The sequence below is a fragment of the Pseudopodoces humilis genome, chromosome 26, assembly GCF_049639895.1.
Source record: "Pseudopodoces humilis isolate 2021_Gansu_Grassland_sample_001 chromosome 26, ASM4963989v1, whole genome shotgun sequence".
NCBI lineage: Eukaryota > Metazoa > Chordata > Aves > Passeriformes > Paridae > Pseudopodoces > Pseudopodoces humilis.
Window position 1 is genome coordinate 2529460 of NC_142225.1, and position 15906 is coordinate 2545365.

The 15906-nt window shown below is 51.6% G+C and overlaps 1 protein-coding gene across 2 annotated transcripts; it reads left to right on the plus strand.

Annotated features, from left to right (window-relative positions):
* Nucleotides 1-5158: 5158 nt before the first annotated feature.
* AMPD1 (adenosine monophosphate deaminase 1) lies at nt 5159-15606 on the plus strand. Of its 2 annotated transcripts, none has more exons than XM_014258911.2 (15): nt 5159-5271; nt 8020-8194; nt 8696-8846; nt 10200-10362; nt 10563-10782; nt 11395-11524; nt 11801-11995; nt 12207-12338; nt 12420-12583; nt 12705-12831; nt 13220-13383; nt 13723-13843; nt 14278-14451; nt 14853-14963; nt 15376-15606. In XM_014258911.2, the coding sequence occupies exons 1-15, from the start codon at nt 5250-5252 to the stop codon at nt 15529-15531; spliced, it is 2205 nt and encodes a 734-aa protein (XP_014114386.2). In that variant the 5' UTR covers nt 5159-5249; the 3' UTR covers nt 15532-15606. The 2 variants fall into 2 exon arrangements, with proteins under 2 accessions (XP_014114386.2, XP_014114385.2); XM_014258910.2 differs by having other exon boundaries at nt 8693-8846; nt 15376-15605.
* Nucleotides 15607-15906: the final 300 nt, after the last annotated feature.

Sequence of the window (15906 nt, forward strand, 5' to 3'; positions counted from 1 at the left end):
AGTGCTGCAGAACCTTCAGCACCATCCTTGGAGTGCCGTGTCCTCCTCCCCAGCCCCTGTGCTGCTGGGACTGCCCAGGCAGCAGAGCTGAATCCCCAGTTCCCAGGGGGAGCAGGAAGGAGCCCTCAGCCAACAGAGGGAGCATTTGGGCAGTGCCAGGCCAGCAGAGCAGGTGAATTGCAGGAGGCTCAGTTACAGGTTGTTGGTGTCAGTCACACATCATAATTTGGAGTGCTCAATTTCAAATGGACATTAGAAATCAGTAAACAGAGAGAGAGGAATTTTTTCCTTTTAATATTGCTTCCTTCACTACTTATAGTCTTAATTCTCTTCTGGGAATGAAGAGGATCAATCTGCATCATATTTTCTTTATCTGTGATAATCCTTATAAATACTTTTTTCAATTTATTTTAACTTTGACTGACATGACTGATAAGAATTAAACCCACAAAAAAATTAACGTAAAATATAATTTTCCAGCAATATACACACAGTAGTGGGGCAGAATTGCCTGTAGCTCAAGTTCAGTTTGTTGTTGCCCAGAGAAGCTGTGGCTGCCCCATCCCTGGAAGTGTTCAAGGCCAGGATGGAGCAACCTGGGACAGTGGAAAGTGTCCCTGCCTATGGGATGACCTTTAAGGCCCCTTCCAGCCCAAACCATTCTATGACTGATCTTGTGCTGCAGGTTAAATGTGACAGAGATGCCACCACTGCACAGCCAGGGCTGAGAAAGCTTTGTCAGGAAGAGTCTTCTGTGAAAGCTTTCCCTGTGGCAGGAGATGAGGGTCTGCTCTTAAGGAGGTTATTGGCACATGGGCGTCCAGTTAATAAAAACACCCCTGGGAAATGAGGAAAAGCTGTTGGGATGCACATCTGGTCACACAGAGCCAGCAGGAAGGAGCAGTGTGGAGTTTGTGAGGACACTGAACTGGTGACATTCTGTCGTCTAGATCCATGGGTGGGGTTTGATTTCTTGGGAAATGCAGGAATTTGTTTCCTGGCCAGCAGGATTGCTCAGAGCACGGCTGCCTGTGGCCATGGGGAGCCTCTGGCATTTGATGTTTGATGTCAGCCTGGAGAGTTATTTCCATGGAGGTTCATCACAGCAACACTCCACACTGCTCTGCATGCTCTGCTTGGCATTAAAATGTACCAGCTGTAGCTCCAAAAGCTGGGAATTCTCAGAAATGTGGGAACTGACTGGAAAATGCAACTTCTCTCTGCTGTTCCCTTTCTCTTGGGCTCTCTAAAACCTGAAAGGGAAAAGCCCTGGTCTATATTAGTGTCACCTTTGGAACCTTTAGAAGGGTTTTTAGGATTTTTTTTTTCAGTTTTTAGGATGCTGTAGAGCTGACCTGCACAGGTGATACTCCCAACTCCATCACTGTAGTTCCAAATCCAGCAAAAAAACCCCAAAATCAGAATGTCATACTAGTCAGGAGTGTGGACTGAACAGCTGTAATTTGTTTCCAGCTGTCTTACAGAGAACTCTGGGTTTGGTGGCAGCCAAGAGCTGGAAGGACAAAACTCTGTGAACTTTTGGGAAAATTATTTACAAAGTAAGCACAGAAGGTTTTTCACAAGACAGGTCCCTGGAAAAGGCAGTTTAGTAGATTTGATCCAAATATTGTTATTTAGAACAGCACAACTCTGCACTAGTGCCAAGCTGATTTCAGTGCCCTGACTGGGCAGAACAGACATGAACAACTTTTGAGGTAAAATACTAAAAAAGGGTGAAGCTCTTGTTCAGAACTTCCAAGTGCCAATGACTGTAACAAACATTTCTGCACAGCTCTGCAACAGAATTCTGTCCTTGTCCTTGCTAGGACTTTGGATTTTAACCAGGATGTTTAAGCTGCCATCATTTTTAGTGCAGCTCAGACTTAGAATTGGATTTCAAGCTGCCTCAGGCCTGGGGGGGAAGGAGAGCAGTGGAAGTTTGAATTTCATTCTGACCTGTCTGTGCTCCTCAAAAAGCCCAAATCTTGAGTGTCTGCCTGTGTGTGACCCTCAGGATGGTGGAGAAATGTTGGGATCTGGATTTTTAACCCAAGGGCTAATTTGTTGTTACTTTGTTTAATTATTTGCTTTCAATAATGCATCTCATTTGGTTTGAATTGAAGTAAATTATTTTGCTTTTTAAATAACTTTTTTAAAGAATAAACTTGGAGTTCTTTGGTTGTTTTCTTTGGGTTCTGGGCATAGGACCCACGAGTAGGTTACAGAGAGTTTATCACAGTGCCCTCTGCTCTGTCTGTGGGGTGGGATTTACTCCAGTCTGTCATGGGGCAGGGTCAGCTCTGTCACAGGTGTGCCCTACAGTATCAATGAGCAGTGAGGGTGGCCTGAGACCTTGATCCAAAGTCCAGTTTTAATGACTTCACCAATCTGCATCTTGTTGCTGCTGAATCTCTGTTTGCAGTGGGCTCCCTCATGCTGACTTATATAAAAAAATGAAGAGGGAAGCTTCTTTATTTGATATTCCAATGGCAAAACCAGCTATTAAGTTACTACTGTGCCCGAATCATGCTCTGTTAGGCTTTTAAATTGCTTGATTCAGTCTCCTAAAGCACTTCCCTATTGCCTTCCCTCCTGCAAGAAGGCAAATTGTGTCAGACCACACAGTCAGTAAAAGTGCTTCAAGGGTATTTCTCCTCAGACCTTGTGTCAGGCATCTGAAACCTGGAGTCCAATGTGGGTTTTGTGCCAGGAATTTAAAAACAGACCCCCAGGACCAGGGGCACAGAGCTCCAGCAGGCACTGCCTGTGCCTGGAGGATTCACACCCTGAGTTTGGGTGGGTGCTAAGGACCTGGGGATTTTTGGGAAGGTATCCCTGCAATGAGATTGTTCCCTGCACCTGGTCCTGCAGACGAGTTTCCTGCTAGGGAACTGATCCTGGCTGTGCCCTGGACCAGAGGCTGACCCCAGGTTTCTGGATTTGCTGTGGGTTTCCCCAATGCTGTTGATGAAAGGCCCAGCCTAGTCAGGAGTGCCCTGTTCTGTTCATACTCCTCCTCTTGAGGAATTTAAGCCATTTTCTGACAAAGCTTGCCCCATGGCCTCTGTCTGTGCTGTAGATGCAAGGCCAGGATTCAGAAGATCCTGCTCAGTAGCCCCAGCTGCCAAATTTCTGGCATGTCCAACCATTTTCCCTTGGCTGGGCCTGGGCAGAAGGAGGGCAGTGTAGAGGTGAAGGTGTGGGGTTCAGAGCCACCCCAAAGCCTCTGAGTGTGAATCACTCACTTTCCAGCTGAAAAAGAGTGGAAAGACAGGCTGTCTGTGTCAATCCTTGAGTTTGCACAGGCCCTGGATCTAACTTTAGCACAGTGTGCCCAGGCTTTACTCAGATTTCCACCATGAACACACTCAAGCTGACCCTGTGATTAAAAAAGCTGAGGGATCAAGAGACGATCAAGATTCCTTCTTTTGAGGAAGATGACCTCTGTATCCTAAAGGTTATTTTTGGTTTCAGATGTGAATCCCAAGATCCCAAGGGCAGATATAGTCCCTGTGAGAGAGCAAACAAGCAGGAGACAGATTTTATGGACCTTGAATGAAACAGTTCAACAATAATGTGGTGTGGAGACTCTCAAATTTGGAAAATGGATGAGAGCAAGAGAATTTAGAACCTGAAGATTTTATCAGCATGAGAGGGAAACCATCCTAACTTTGCCCTGGTGCTGTACCTCTGCAGGTTGGAGGGAGGGAAATTTTTTTTCTTGGGGAATAACAGGCAAGAGGGGGTAAAATTCCCTAAATTCCGGAGAATTTCTCAGTTGTCACACAGCTTGTTTTGAAGTTGTGCCCATCAAATAGTGGGCACATCTCTTCCAGAGAGTTTCTGGATGCTGTGGAAATTATCTCAGCTGGAGAAGCTGCGCCAGGTCTCAGCTCACTTCACTGGCTGGGCCACAAGTTTCCTGTGCTTCTAAGGACAAAATCCATGGCTTGTTATTTCCAGCTCTGTATTTTATTTTACTTCTGCAGGAGACTCTGTCACCTCTTCCAGCTTTCTTCTTGGATACGACCTTTCCATAGCTGCAAAATGGATCCCATATAATTCCAAATAATGGTGTTTGTTCCAGGTAGTTTTTCTGTTCCCTTCAATGCTCTGACTGAAACCACCCTTTAAACCAGAGCCAGACCATGCCCAAATGCTTTGTCCTATTCCTGAGAAGTTTTTCAACGCCATCAAGAATCGAAGCACAAACAGACAGGGAAACACTCTGCTTCACATCAGAACTATTTCATCCTCCTGGCCCGCTCAGTTCCACCACTCCCCACCAGGAATCTGAATCAGAAGCTCAGAGTTATCCTGGCCACACACAGGACACAACAAATTCTGGCCTTTCTCTTCCCACAGGAGGTGTTTTCCAGCTGCAGGTGAGATCTGAAGAAGGTTTGAGGACACCCTACAGGAGAGTACAACCCTCAAAGCAAACATGCTGGAAACAACCTGCTTCAAATGAAGCCAGGAGGTGCCTCCCAACCTAAGAGCTACTCTGCCAGCCACAAGCTTAAGGCAGGAGTTCCCTGACCCACCTTGGGCTTGACTGAGAGCTGCTCTCTGTCAGATACCCCTTGGCTATGGCTCTCCATATACAGAACTAATTATCAGATCAACATTATGACACAAAATTTGAAAAAGGCAGTTCCTGAAAAGCTCAGGAACAAACTCTGACTCCTTGCACTTTCCTTTTATTTGTTGGATTCAGCTGGGAAGAAGTGAGGACATCTGGGCAACCCTGTTGGTGAAGTCCAGGCTTTCAAAGAGATCCCCCCCTCAGAAAAAATCTCTGAACAGCTCAGGTGAGAGCACATGGTTTGTACCTATCCACAGCTCCTGTTCTGATTGGGAATTTCCTTTAAACCTTTGGTTCAGCACAAAAGGCATCAGGTTTAGTCTCTCTTAAAAGACTGAATCCCACAGATCACATTAGAAAGGTGCAGCTACCCTGGAAAGCAGAAATCTGGCCAGACACCAAGTGACACTCCACAAAGTGTAAAATGCAAACTTGACTTGAAGATTAATTAAATTTGAGCCCTGCTTTCACCTGTTTCAGTGCAAGTGCTTGTGGCTGCCCTTTAAATAGTTCCACAGTTGACCTGCACTGTCCTTTTAGAGTGGGAGAGTCTTATTACAGGAAGGGAAAGCAGTAAAATTAGTGTTAGGCTGACGGGCAGTCACTTGGTCCCTTGTGCCTGGGGACTCTGTGGTGTTCCTGAGGCTCTGCAAACGCTGCTGCGATGTCCCGGGTGAGAATTCCAGGTAGGTCTGAAAGCCCAAGGAGCCATAGGGCAGGTTCCAGGCCCACAGCCCTGGAGATTTGGATGTGTGGTGTCCAGGGGACCTCACTGGGGTCTTTGGGCATTTTTCTTCCCCCTTGGAGACACTTTTGGATAGTGCAGTAAAGAAATTGTGTTACTGTTTAAATCACGCTCTGCTTGTACTGAAGGAAAATATCATTTCTCCTGTGATGTAATGTGTCCTGTAATGACACTATTAAATCCCTGTGGAAAGGCTCAGAGGGATTTCAGGAATCTCTGCTCTGCCTGGTGAGGCTCAGATGTGGGGAACCCTGCAGGGATGGGAGCAGGAGCCAGGCAGGAGGAGCAGGGCCAGCCAGGCTCTGAAGGACAGTGCAGAGGGACATGTGACAGGTGAGTGCAGAGCCCTGAGTGATAACAGCACCGAACAGCCCCGATAGGAACGTGTTTGGGATTGCTGTGGTGTGAGACACGCTGTCCAAGCACATGAAGCTGGTGTTAAAGCCTGGCCCTGCACCATCAGTGGGAGATTATGAACCTTCCTGAGTAATTTTCATCCACTAAAGAGATGAAAGGTCAAACTAAACATTTCTGAGATACCTTGTTGGCAAATGAATTTGTGGAGTCAGGATTCCAGAGTGTGTTGCTCAGGCTGTGCTTCAGGGAGTCAGCAGCTGTGATGCCAGAGCTGCAGCCTGAACTGCTGGGGCAGGTGGAAAGGGCAAAGGCTGCACCCTCAGAATGATGCTGCCACCCTGTCTGAGCAGCAGTGAGCCTCTGTGGCAGTGCAGTGTCTCAGCTGTTATTTATTCCTGTTGGGAATATAGGGAGCTGTGACCACAGGGGGATGGAACTCAGCATCTCTGAAATGAGCACCCATCCTGAGGGCCACAAAGGAGGGTGGGTCAAGGGCAAAAACTAGCAAAGCCTGGTGCTCCGAGTCTCTGGAATATCTGCTCTGCTGGTCAGCAGGAGAAAGCTGTGCCCTGTGTTCTGCTGCAGGTGCAAGGAGAGCCCTCCCAGGCCAGCTCAGCCTCAGCACAGGACTGGTACCTGTCAGGCTCTGGTGGCATGCGGGGACAGGATCTGGGTTCTACAGAATGCTCTACCTTGGACACTGCAGGGAAAGCAGGGACAGTGCCAGGCAGAAGCTGTGCCAGAGCCACACTGGGGTGGATGGGTGAGATGGACCTGCAGTAGGGTTTGGTTCCATGCTGGGGCATCACCAAGGCAATGCAGAACTTCCCTCTTCATGTTCCTCAAAGTGACAACTTCTCTGCCTTTTCCTTCCAGTACCTAAAGGGGCTACAAGAACACTGGAGGGACTTCTCACAAGGCAGGGAATGACAGGACAAGGGGGAATGGTTTTAAGCCAAAGGAAGGTGGGTTTAGATGGGACATTGGGAAGGAATTCCTCCCTGCCAGGGTGGGGAGGCCCTGGCAGAGGCTGCCAAGAGAAGCTGCCCCCAGATCCCTGGAAGTGTCCAAGACTGGGTTGAATGGGGCTGGGAGCAACCTGGGATAGTGGGAGGTGTCTCTGCCCATCAGGTGAGCTTTGAGGTCCCATCCAACCCAAATCATTCTAAGATTCTAAGATTCTTTTATAAGTGGATGGTATGGAAGGTTTTGGCTAAACTTGTACTTTCTAATCCCTTTTAAAAGACGGGTGAGGTGATAAGGCAAAAAGGCTCAGATTTTCAAGGGCTGATCACAACAGCTTTTATTTTGTCTCTGTTTTCTCTCAAACAGCAGAACAGAAACGTGAGTATTGCTGGGTTTCTCTGTGCTCTGTGTGGTACTGTCTAGACATGATCTCTGGAACCAAGCAGCAGTTACATGATAATGAAGATCATGCTATTTCCTGGCAGTGCCAGCTCTGTCCATCAGTGTTACACGGAATGGTCCCACCTTTTGGTTCTTTGATACAGCACCAAAATATGCAGCTTGTTAAATATCATTCTGGCACCCTGAGTGCTGCTGAGAACCCTCTGTCTGTTTTGCTTTGGTCCTCACCTGTGACCATGTCCTGTGTGACACTCGATGGTGAGGTCCATCCTTGGGCACTGATCCTCTCCTTGCTTTGTGTCGAGCTGCCAAAACCTGCTGTCAGTGCCCTTGTGCTGCCATGCACACATCTGCTTCTGGGAGCTGCTGCCTCCTAGCAGAACCCTTGGGCTCTTGTTTTATGGTGTTTTGTTGGCAGTGGAAGGGCTTTTAATCTTCCTTGTCCTCCATAAAGCTCCAGCCAGCCCTGTGCCAGCCGGCTCTGGCACCTCTGCAGCCAATGCACTTGCTGGAAGTGCCTAGCTGGGGCTCCCTGGCTGCCCTGGATGGTGGGAGCTGAGTGCTCAGGCTGCCAGCTCCGCCCCCATCCATATCTCTGTTCCCCTGACTGCTGCAGCAAGTGGATTTCAGGCTCCCTGGAGCTGTAAGAGCTTTGCCAATTTTCCCCTCTTCTACCCAGTGCATACTCCCATAACTGCCCTTCCCAAAGACCTGCTTCTCTCTGGGCCTTTTGGCAGCATTCTTGGACTGTATTTACTTTTCCTGCTGTACTGGGGGCATCAAGGTATGCCTCCAGCCCACCAGGTGTGGCTCAGCCTTGCTGCAAATTTGGGAGGTGGCTCAGAGTCTTCTCTAGGGGCCACGAGGAAATGGCAGCTGAACACGGAGCTGCCTGCAAGGGGCACCTGCCTGTTCCAGTGGCTGGGAATCCCCTCCCTGTGGGACACTGAACTCCTCTTTGCAGAGATGGACGAGTCCCTGCGCTCCTTTGCCGAGAAGATCTTTGCCTCCGAGGTGAAGGATGAGGAGGTCAGGGGGGAAATCTCTCATTTTGATGTGGAAGAGATCTGCCCTATCTCCCGCCAGGAGAAGACGCTGCACATGATGCTCCAGGAGACCAGTGCAACAGTGGAAAAGCGGTGAGTTCCCAGGAGCCTGGGCAAGGAGAGAGCACAGCCTGCAGCTCCTGGCCTGAGCAAATGAGGGGGGATATAAATCAAGGCCTTTGGGCACAGCTCACCACACCTGTGGAATAAATCCTTGATAATCCCAGGGCATCTCTCAGGTACTCCAGGATTTCCTCTCCAACTGTTTCCACTGTTGGACAGAACGACACCCTTGGCCTGTTCCCTGGGTGTCAGCACAGCAATGGCCACAGAACTGCTGGGGAGGGAGACCTGGGGACTCTGGAAAGATGCAACTTCCGAAGTCTGTGGCTACTCCATGTCCTGTGGCCTGTGCTTCTGGCAGCACCTGTTTACGGTGCTCAGGGACCACCAGTGAGCTGGTTTGTGCTCAGGCATCACCAGTAAGCTGGATCATGCTGTACACAGCTGGAATGTGGCTGTGGGAAGTGCCCCTGGCTCCTGGTGTGTGACCATGGAATGGGGCTGTTTGCCTGAGCCTTTCCTCCACAGCAGGAAGAAGCTGATCCGCATGAAGACAACTGTGTTGGCCTCCTCATCTGTACCCAGCCAGGCTGTCAGTGATGGAGCCAACTCCACCTGCCCCCAGAAACAGACTGTGCCCGACTTCCAGCGGGTGCAGATCACTGGGGATTATGCCTCTGGGGTAGGTACTTTCATGGCTGCTCCCTTTTCATGCTGGCCACCCCCCTGGTCCTTGCCTGTCCCTCAGCAGTGCCTTTGACACAGGTGTCTGGACCAGCTCCTATGGAGAGGGTGTCTCCCAGTTCAGTCTGTGCTCACAAGCAGCTGGGGGTGCCCTGCTGCATCCCTGGGGATCCAGAGCTGAATTCCTCAGCAGCAGCTATGGGGTGCTGCATATTCCCATGGGATTCTCCAGGGAGGGGCTGGCAGGGCAGGCTGTGCTCACTCTGTCACATCCTCTCTGCTTGCACACAGCTCTGACTGAGGTCTGTGTACATGGAGGGACCCCAGAACAGCTGAGGGAGGTCACCAGGTGCCTGGTACAGGCAGGGTCACCTAGACCCAGCTTCCCAGGACTCTTATCATATCCCGTGCTAATCCTGCCTTCCTCTCCTCCTCTGCCTCCTATTAAATTTGTGCTGCTTCTAAGAACCTGCTGGAGGGCTGCTCAGCCAGGGGCTGCATAGCAGAGGGGATCTGAAGTCCCTCCCTGCTCAGGGACTGAGCATATTCCTCTTGCCATGACTGTCCTAGCTGGGAGTGCTGGTTTCCCAACCTGCTCCACTCCAGCCTCTTCCGACTGCCCAAAACATTTGTCTGTGTAGTAAATAAAAAATCACTGACATACAGGGTAAGTGCATGTTGTTGTTCCTGCTTCAATTTCAGCCCGGGCTCCAAAAATAACATTAATATTTTGCCCAGGCCTGGCTGCCATTTCAGGACCAATTACTGATTTCAGTGAGGAGTGTAGGAGGGGGTGACATCGGAATTCCCTGGTTTTGGAACCAGGAGCTTCCCTTTGTCATGCCTGGGACTCTGCTTATCATCCCCTCCTTGCCCTGCTCAGGAATTGATATGATATGATTTGATACAGGATATGATGAGATATATGAGATATGATACGATTATATGTGACAGGAAAGTTGGAGAAGGACTTTTTACAATACCATGTAGTGACAGGACAAGGGGAATGGCTTCCCGCTGCCAAAGGGCAGAGTTAGATGGGATATTGGGAAGGAATTCTTCCCTGTGAGGCTGCCCTGGCACAGGGTGCCCAGAGAAGCTGTGGCTGCCTCTGGATCCCTGGAAGCATCCAAGGCCAGGTTGGATGGGGCTGGGAGCACCCTGGGATAATGAAATGTGTCCTTGCCCACAGCAGGGGCTGGAACAAGATGCGATTTAGGATCCCTTCCAGCCCAAACCATTTTTTGACATTTATCTTGCTGTGACCAAAATCTGCCTCCACCTGGGTGCACCAGGGTGTCTCTTGGACACACTTGTGTTCCAGCTGCCCTCAGCATCACCTCCCTTGCAGGTAACAGTGGAAGACTTTGAGGTGGTGTGCAGAGGCCTATACCGGGCACTGTGCATCCGGGAGAAGAACATGCAGCAGTCGCTGCAGGGGTTCCCCAAGACGCCCTCGCAGTACCTGCGCATGATTGAGGGCAAGCCCTGGAAACCAAGTGACGCTGGCCCAGGTACATCCAGGCACCCCAGGGGCTTCCTGTGGCTCCAGCATGGGCAGGGCTCAGGAAAGGGCTGAGCAAGGCACTTGCCCAAGCCCCCTCCTTGGTCCCACAGTGGTGGGGTGTCCCTGCCCGCTGCATGGGGTAGGGGGAGCAAGGCAGGCCTGGGGGGTTTGGGCTGGCAGCCTTATGGAATTCTCATTTTGTTGCAGTGTTCACCCCGCCAGTGAAGGATGGACAGGATCCCTTTGACACTGGGAACCTCCCTGAGGACCTGGGATACCATGTGCAGATGAAGGATGGGATAGTTTATGTCTATGCAGACAAGGCAGCAGCTGAGAGAAATGAGCCAAAGGACCTGCCCTACCCCAGCCTCGAGCACTTCATTGATGACATGAACTTCCTCCTGGTCCTAGTTGCACAGGGGCCTGTGTAAGTGCACAAACCACCAGGCCCTGCCTCAGAGGGAGGTCAGGGTAGCCCCCTCCCCTTCCTGGGAAGAGGGAGGAACCCGCTGCTGACACACCTATCGTTATGATTCGGGACGGCAAAATGATGATACGAGACTCCGAGCCTTCATGGGAGGGCATAGAGCGAAGTTTTGTTAGAAACACACTCTTTTCATACAGAACTTGGGTACAATGAATATGATTGGTCATTTAGAACAACACCCCTTGACCGTTATTTCCAAGTAAATAACAAGTTAGATAAACACAACCTGCTAATAGTTTTTCACCTTCCAAGGATTGTTTGGATTCCTCCTTATGATTTCTCAGGCCAGAGAAAGTTGTGTACTTGACTTTAGCACAGGCTCAGGCTAATGTCTGAAGCCTGAAAATCTCTTATTTGACCACTGTCAGTTCCCACACACACCTGGCTGCCCTAGAGTCCTCAGCCCTTGTTAGCCCTTTTGACTTGGGTCTTAAGCAAAGCCGCACTCAGGGGCTGGAGACAGGACCTGCAGGTAGGCTCCCAGCTGGAATCTGTGTCCCTGTGCCGAGGGATGAGGAGCCCAGTGACTGTTCTGCCCTTTGCCCTCACCAGGAAGACCTACACTCACCGGCGCCTCAAGTTCCTCTCGTCCAAGTTCCAAGTGCATGAAATGCTCAATGAGATGGAGGAGATGAGGGAGCTGAAGAACAACCCCCACCGTGACTTCTACAACTGCAGGAAGGTAAACAGCAAGGCTTAGAGCCCCAGGGACCCTGGAAAGGAGCTGTCATGGTGCTTGCCCCTCCCTGGGAACTGGATGTTAGAGTCTATGTCTGTAGCAGCAGCAGTGAATGGGAATGTGCTGCCTTCAATGCTCTTGGCTAAGTTGTGTCCTCTGGCTGCATTCACCCACTGGGCTGAGCTCTGCTCCCCACACCTGTGCTCACCTGATGGGTTTGCTCACCTCCCTGGGATGGTACCTGAGCATCCCAGCTTGAAGCTGTCCCTGTTTTCCCAGGTGGACACGCACATCCATGCTGCAGCCTGCATGAACCAGAAGCACCTTCTGCGTTTCATCAAGAAATCCTACCATGTGGATGCTGACCGTGTGGTCTATGATGCCAAGGGCAAACAGCTCACCCTGAAACAGCTTTTCCAGAGCCTCAAACTGCACCCATATGACCTGACAGTGGATTCCCTGGATGTCCATGCTGTAAGTGGTAGAACATTTACTCTAAGATCACTCTTGGCCACTCTTGCCCCCATAGCTTTTCCCTTCCCTGTGCACCCACACTTGTTGTGTGCATTCCTATTTGTGTCAGGGCACAGCAGCTCCTGGTTTTGTCATTTTGGGTGGTTTGGCTCAGTCCCTGCTCCCTGCCAAGCTGTGAGGGCAGTGTTTGAGCCTGATCTCCCCACTCCAGGGCCGGCAGACATTCCAGCGCTTTGACAAGTTCAATGACAAGTACAACCCTGTGGGGGCCAGTGAGCTGCGCGACCTCTACCTGAAGACAGAGAACGCCATCAATGGCGAGTACTTTGCTACCATCATCAAGGTATGGAGAGAGGGGAGGAGAACAGGGTGACACTGTGCTGCTGCTGTGGCTTCCCTTGCCATGGTGTGCTCTGGTTTGCAGGAGGTTGGCTCTGACCTGGAGGATGCCAAGTACCAGCACACAGAGCCCCGGCTCTCGATCTATGGGCGGTCACCTGAGGAGTGGGCCAAGCTGGCCAAGTGGTTCAACACCCACCGGGTCTATTCCCCCAACATGAAGTGGATGATCCAAGTCCCCAGGATTTAGTACGGGCTGTGGGGCTGAGGGAGCACTGTGCATTATAGACCCCTCATCCCTGAAAGGGTTGTGGGGACAGAGCGCTGGATTGTCCCTCTGGAAGCAACTAATCCCTCTCTCTGTCCACAGTGATGTGTTCAGGTCTAAGAATTTCCTCCCCCACTTTGGGAAAATGCTGGAATATATCTTTGTTCCTGTGTTTGAGGCAACTGTCAATCCCCAAGCCCACAAAGAGCTGAGTGTCTTTCTACGCCACGTGAGTGTCACCTGGTGATGTTGTCAGGTGTGGGAAGAACTCACATTCCTGTTTGTGCCCAAGAAATGGGGTATTTGCCCTGACATGGAAAATGGCATCAGTGGGCTCTGCCTCAATTCTGGGGAAGGGGGGGTGTGGCCAGAAGTGCGGGGAGGGGTCAGACTCCTTGGGCTGGCTGCTGTGGGGCTGTGAATCGCTGTCCACTCATCTCCTGAGGAGGTTTGAGCTTTTTTTCTAGTCCTGGACAGCTCTTGGGGGGTGTGAGGAGTGAGGTCTGCAGTCTTGCCTGACCTGGGTCTGATGAGCTGTGGTGGGGCAGAGCGAGCCTGCCTGGGCATGATGAGGTGGAGAGTGTGAGATGCACCTTTTTTGTTCCCCTGCCAAGCAGATCACAGGCTTTGACAGTGTGGATGATGAATCCAAGCACAGTGGACACATGTTCAGTCTTAAAAGCCCAAAGCCAGAGGAGTGGACTTCGCAGAAGAACCCATCCTACACTTACTACATCTACTACATGTATGCCAACATCCTGGTGCTGAACAACCTGCGCAGGTGAGGCCTGGGATGTGCCAAAGGGCTGCCTCAGTTCTTTGATTGTTAGTGTGGAAGAAGTGGGGCTCTCCTCACTCTGTCTTTGGAGCATCACGTCCCAGAGCAATCCAAACAGCCTCATCATTACCTCAGTAAGAGGTGTGATGGCCTGGGCTGAAAGTTTAGGGATTGCAGAGATGCATCTATTGCACACACAGAGAAAAGAGAAGGAGTAATGTGCTCCCAGGTCAAGCTGGACTCCTGGGGACTCATGGTAGGGGCAGAGGTAGGGCCTGAAGTCGGGTCCAGCCACCCAACTCTGCTGTTTGGCTGCTCTGAGTGCTCCTTCCCTGTGCCCAGGCAGCGTGGAATGAACACGTTCCTGTTCCGCCCGCACTGCGGCGAGGCTGGGGCCATCACACACCTGCTGGCAGCCTTCATGACAGCTGATAATATCTCCCACGGGCTCAACCTCAAGAAGGTACGTGGAGCAGGCTGCCAGGAGCAGCCCAGGCACGGCAGAGCAGAAATGCTCACAGCTGCCTCGTGTGACAGTTACCTGTGCCTCTGCTTTAGACTGACACAGCCTGGCTTTAGGCAGATGTTAAGTAGTTTTCTGGGTTTCTCCAAGCATGTTTGGGGATGTGGCTGTGAAATGGATTAGATTTTGGGGGTTTAGCCTCCCAGACCCATCACAGAATATGGTTCTTATCACTGGAGCCAGCTGAGATTGGTATCAGACAGCTCCTTGGCCTCTTGTGCTCCTTGGCCTAAAGCAGTGATCACTGTCTGGCCCAGTTCTCTCCTTGCACACAATTCCCTGGGTGGGACCTGGCCTAATCTGAGGATTGACCCTGGAGAGGTGGTAGGTGCACAACTTTATCCCTAATGTGGTACCTCTGCATGTCTTTGCAGAGCCCGGTGCTGCAGTATCTGTACTTCCTTGCCCAAATTCCCATTGCCATGTCTCCACTCAGCAACAACAGCCTCTTCCTGGAGTACGCCAAGAATCCCTTGCTTGACTTCCACCAGAAAGGGCTCATGGTGTCCCTTTCTACAGATGACCCCATGCAGTTTCACTACACCAAGGTACAGTGTGAGCTGAGCACTGGGGCTGGGACTGTAGGGCTGGCACCGTGTGGGGCTTGGTTTTCCTGGAAGCCAGTGGCACTTGCAGAGGGTCCAGTCATCTCCCCCTCCACCAGCAGATGTTCAGGCAAGATATTAGGAAAAACTTCTTCACTGAAACAGGGTCAAGCAACCAAACAGGCTGCCCAGGGCAATGGTTCCTGGAAGTTTAAAAAAAATGAGAACACGCTGCATTTTGTGATATGGTTTTGTCAGCATGGTGGTATTGGTTGAAGGTTGGACTTGACTCTGGAGAACTTTTCCAGCCCCAATGATTCAGTGGTTCTGTGAGCTCTGGAACAGCCCCTGCAGAACATGGGCTGCCCTGGCAGAGGCTGCTGACCCCTAACCCTGTGCTGCAGGAGCCCCTCATGGAGGAGTACGCCATTGCTGCCCAGGTGTTCAAGCTCAGCACCTGTGACATGTGTGAGATCGCCAGGAACAGCATCCTGCAGTGTGGCCTGTCCCACGAGGTGGGTGTCCTGTCCCATGAGGGGTGTCCTGTCTTATGAGGGGTGTCTTGTACCATGAGGGATGTGTCCTGCAGTGTGTCCTGTCCCACGAGGTGGGTGTTCTGCAGTGTCTCATATCCCATGAGGTGTGTCCTGTTCCATGAAGTGGTGTCCTGCAGTGTGTCCTGTCCCATGAGGTGTGTCCTCTCCCATAACGTGGGTGTCCTGTCCCACGCAGGGGGTGTCTCGCAGAGCGTCCTGTCCCACGCAGGGGGTGTCCCGCAGTGTCCTGTCCCACGGGGTGTGTGTCATTCTGGGGCGGTCCTGCCCTCGGCCTGAGAATGGCGACCAGCTCGGCTCGTGGCTCAGGGCTTCTCTCGGGCGCTGCCAGCGGGGGTTCTGAGGTCGCTACCGGAGTCTTTGCCTCTGGCAGGAGAAACTGAAGTTCCTGGGTGAAAACTACCAGGAAGAAGGGCCCGATGGCAATGACATACGGAAGACGAACGTGGCCCAGATCCGCGTGGCGTATCGCTACGAGACCTGGTGCTACGAGCTCAACCTCATCGTCGAAGGGCTGAAGAACGAATAGGCGGGGGCCGGACCGCGGGGCCGGGGCAGTGCCGGACTGGGAGGGGGCCGGGGCCGTGCCAGAATGTGAGGGCGCCGGGGCAGCGCAGTAAAATCCCGTCTGCGAAGAGGCTCCGAGTGCCCTGAGAGAAAAGGGGAGGGATCGTCGTCTGAGTGACAGCCACGACAGCCAATGGGAGGTGGCTCTGTGTGCCCTGGAGCGGGGCGAGGGTGGGCTCTCGAACTGTGTGACAGCCACAGCAGCCAATGGACTGTGGCTCCGTGAGCGTCCAGCGGGAGCGGGCCGAGGCCACGGAGAGACGGGACGGGGCGCGGTGGGGCGGGGCCTCTTCCTGAGTGACGGCCGCATTAACCAATGAAAAGCGGCTTCTGGCTC

Excerpts from the sequence above, each read along its gene's own strand:
- AMPD1 (XM_014258910.2), top strand. The coding sequence starts at position 5,250 with ATGTCCCGGGTGAGAATTCCAG. Across the intron at positions 8,195-8,692 it reads AGTGCAACAGTGGAAAAGCG|CAGGAAGAAGCTGATCCGCA; the intron begins GTGAGTTCCCAG and ends TTTCCTCCACAG. Across the intron at positions 10,783-11,394 it reads CTAGTTGCACAGGGGCCTGT|GAAGACCTACACTCACCGGC; the intron begins GTAAGTGCACAA and ends TGCCCTCACCAG.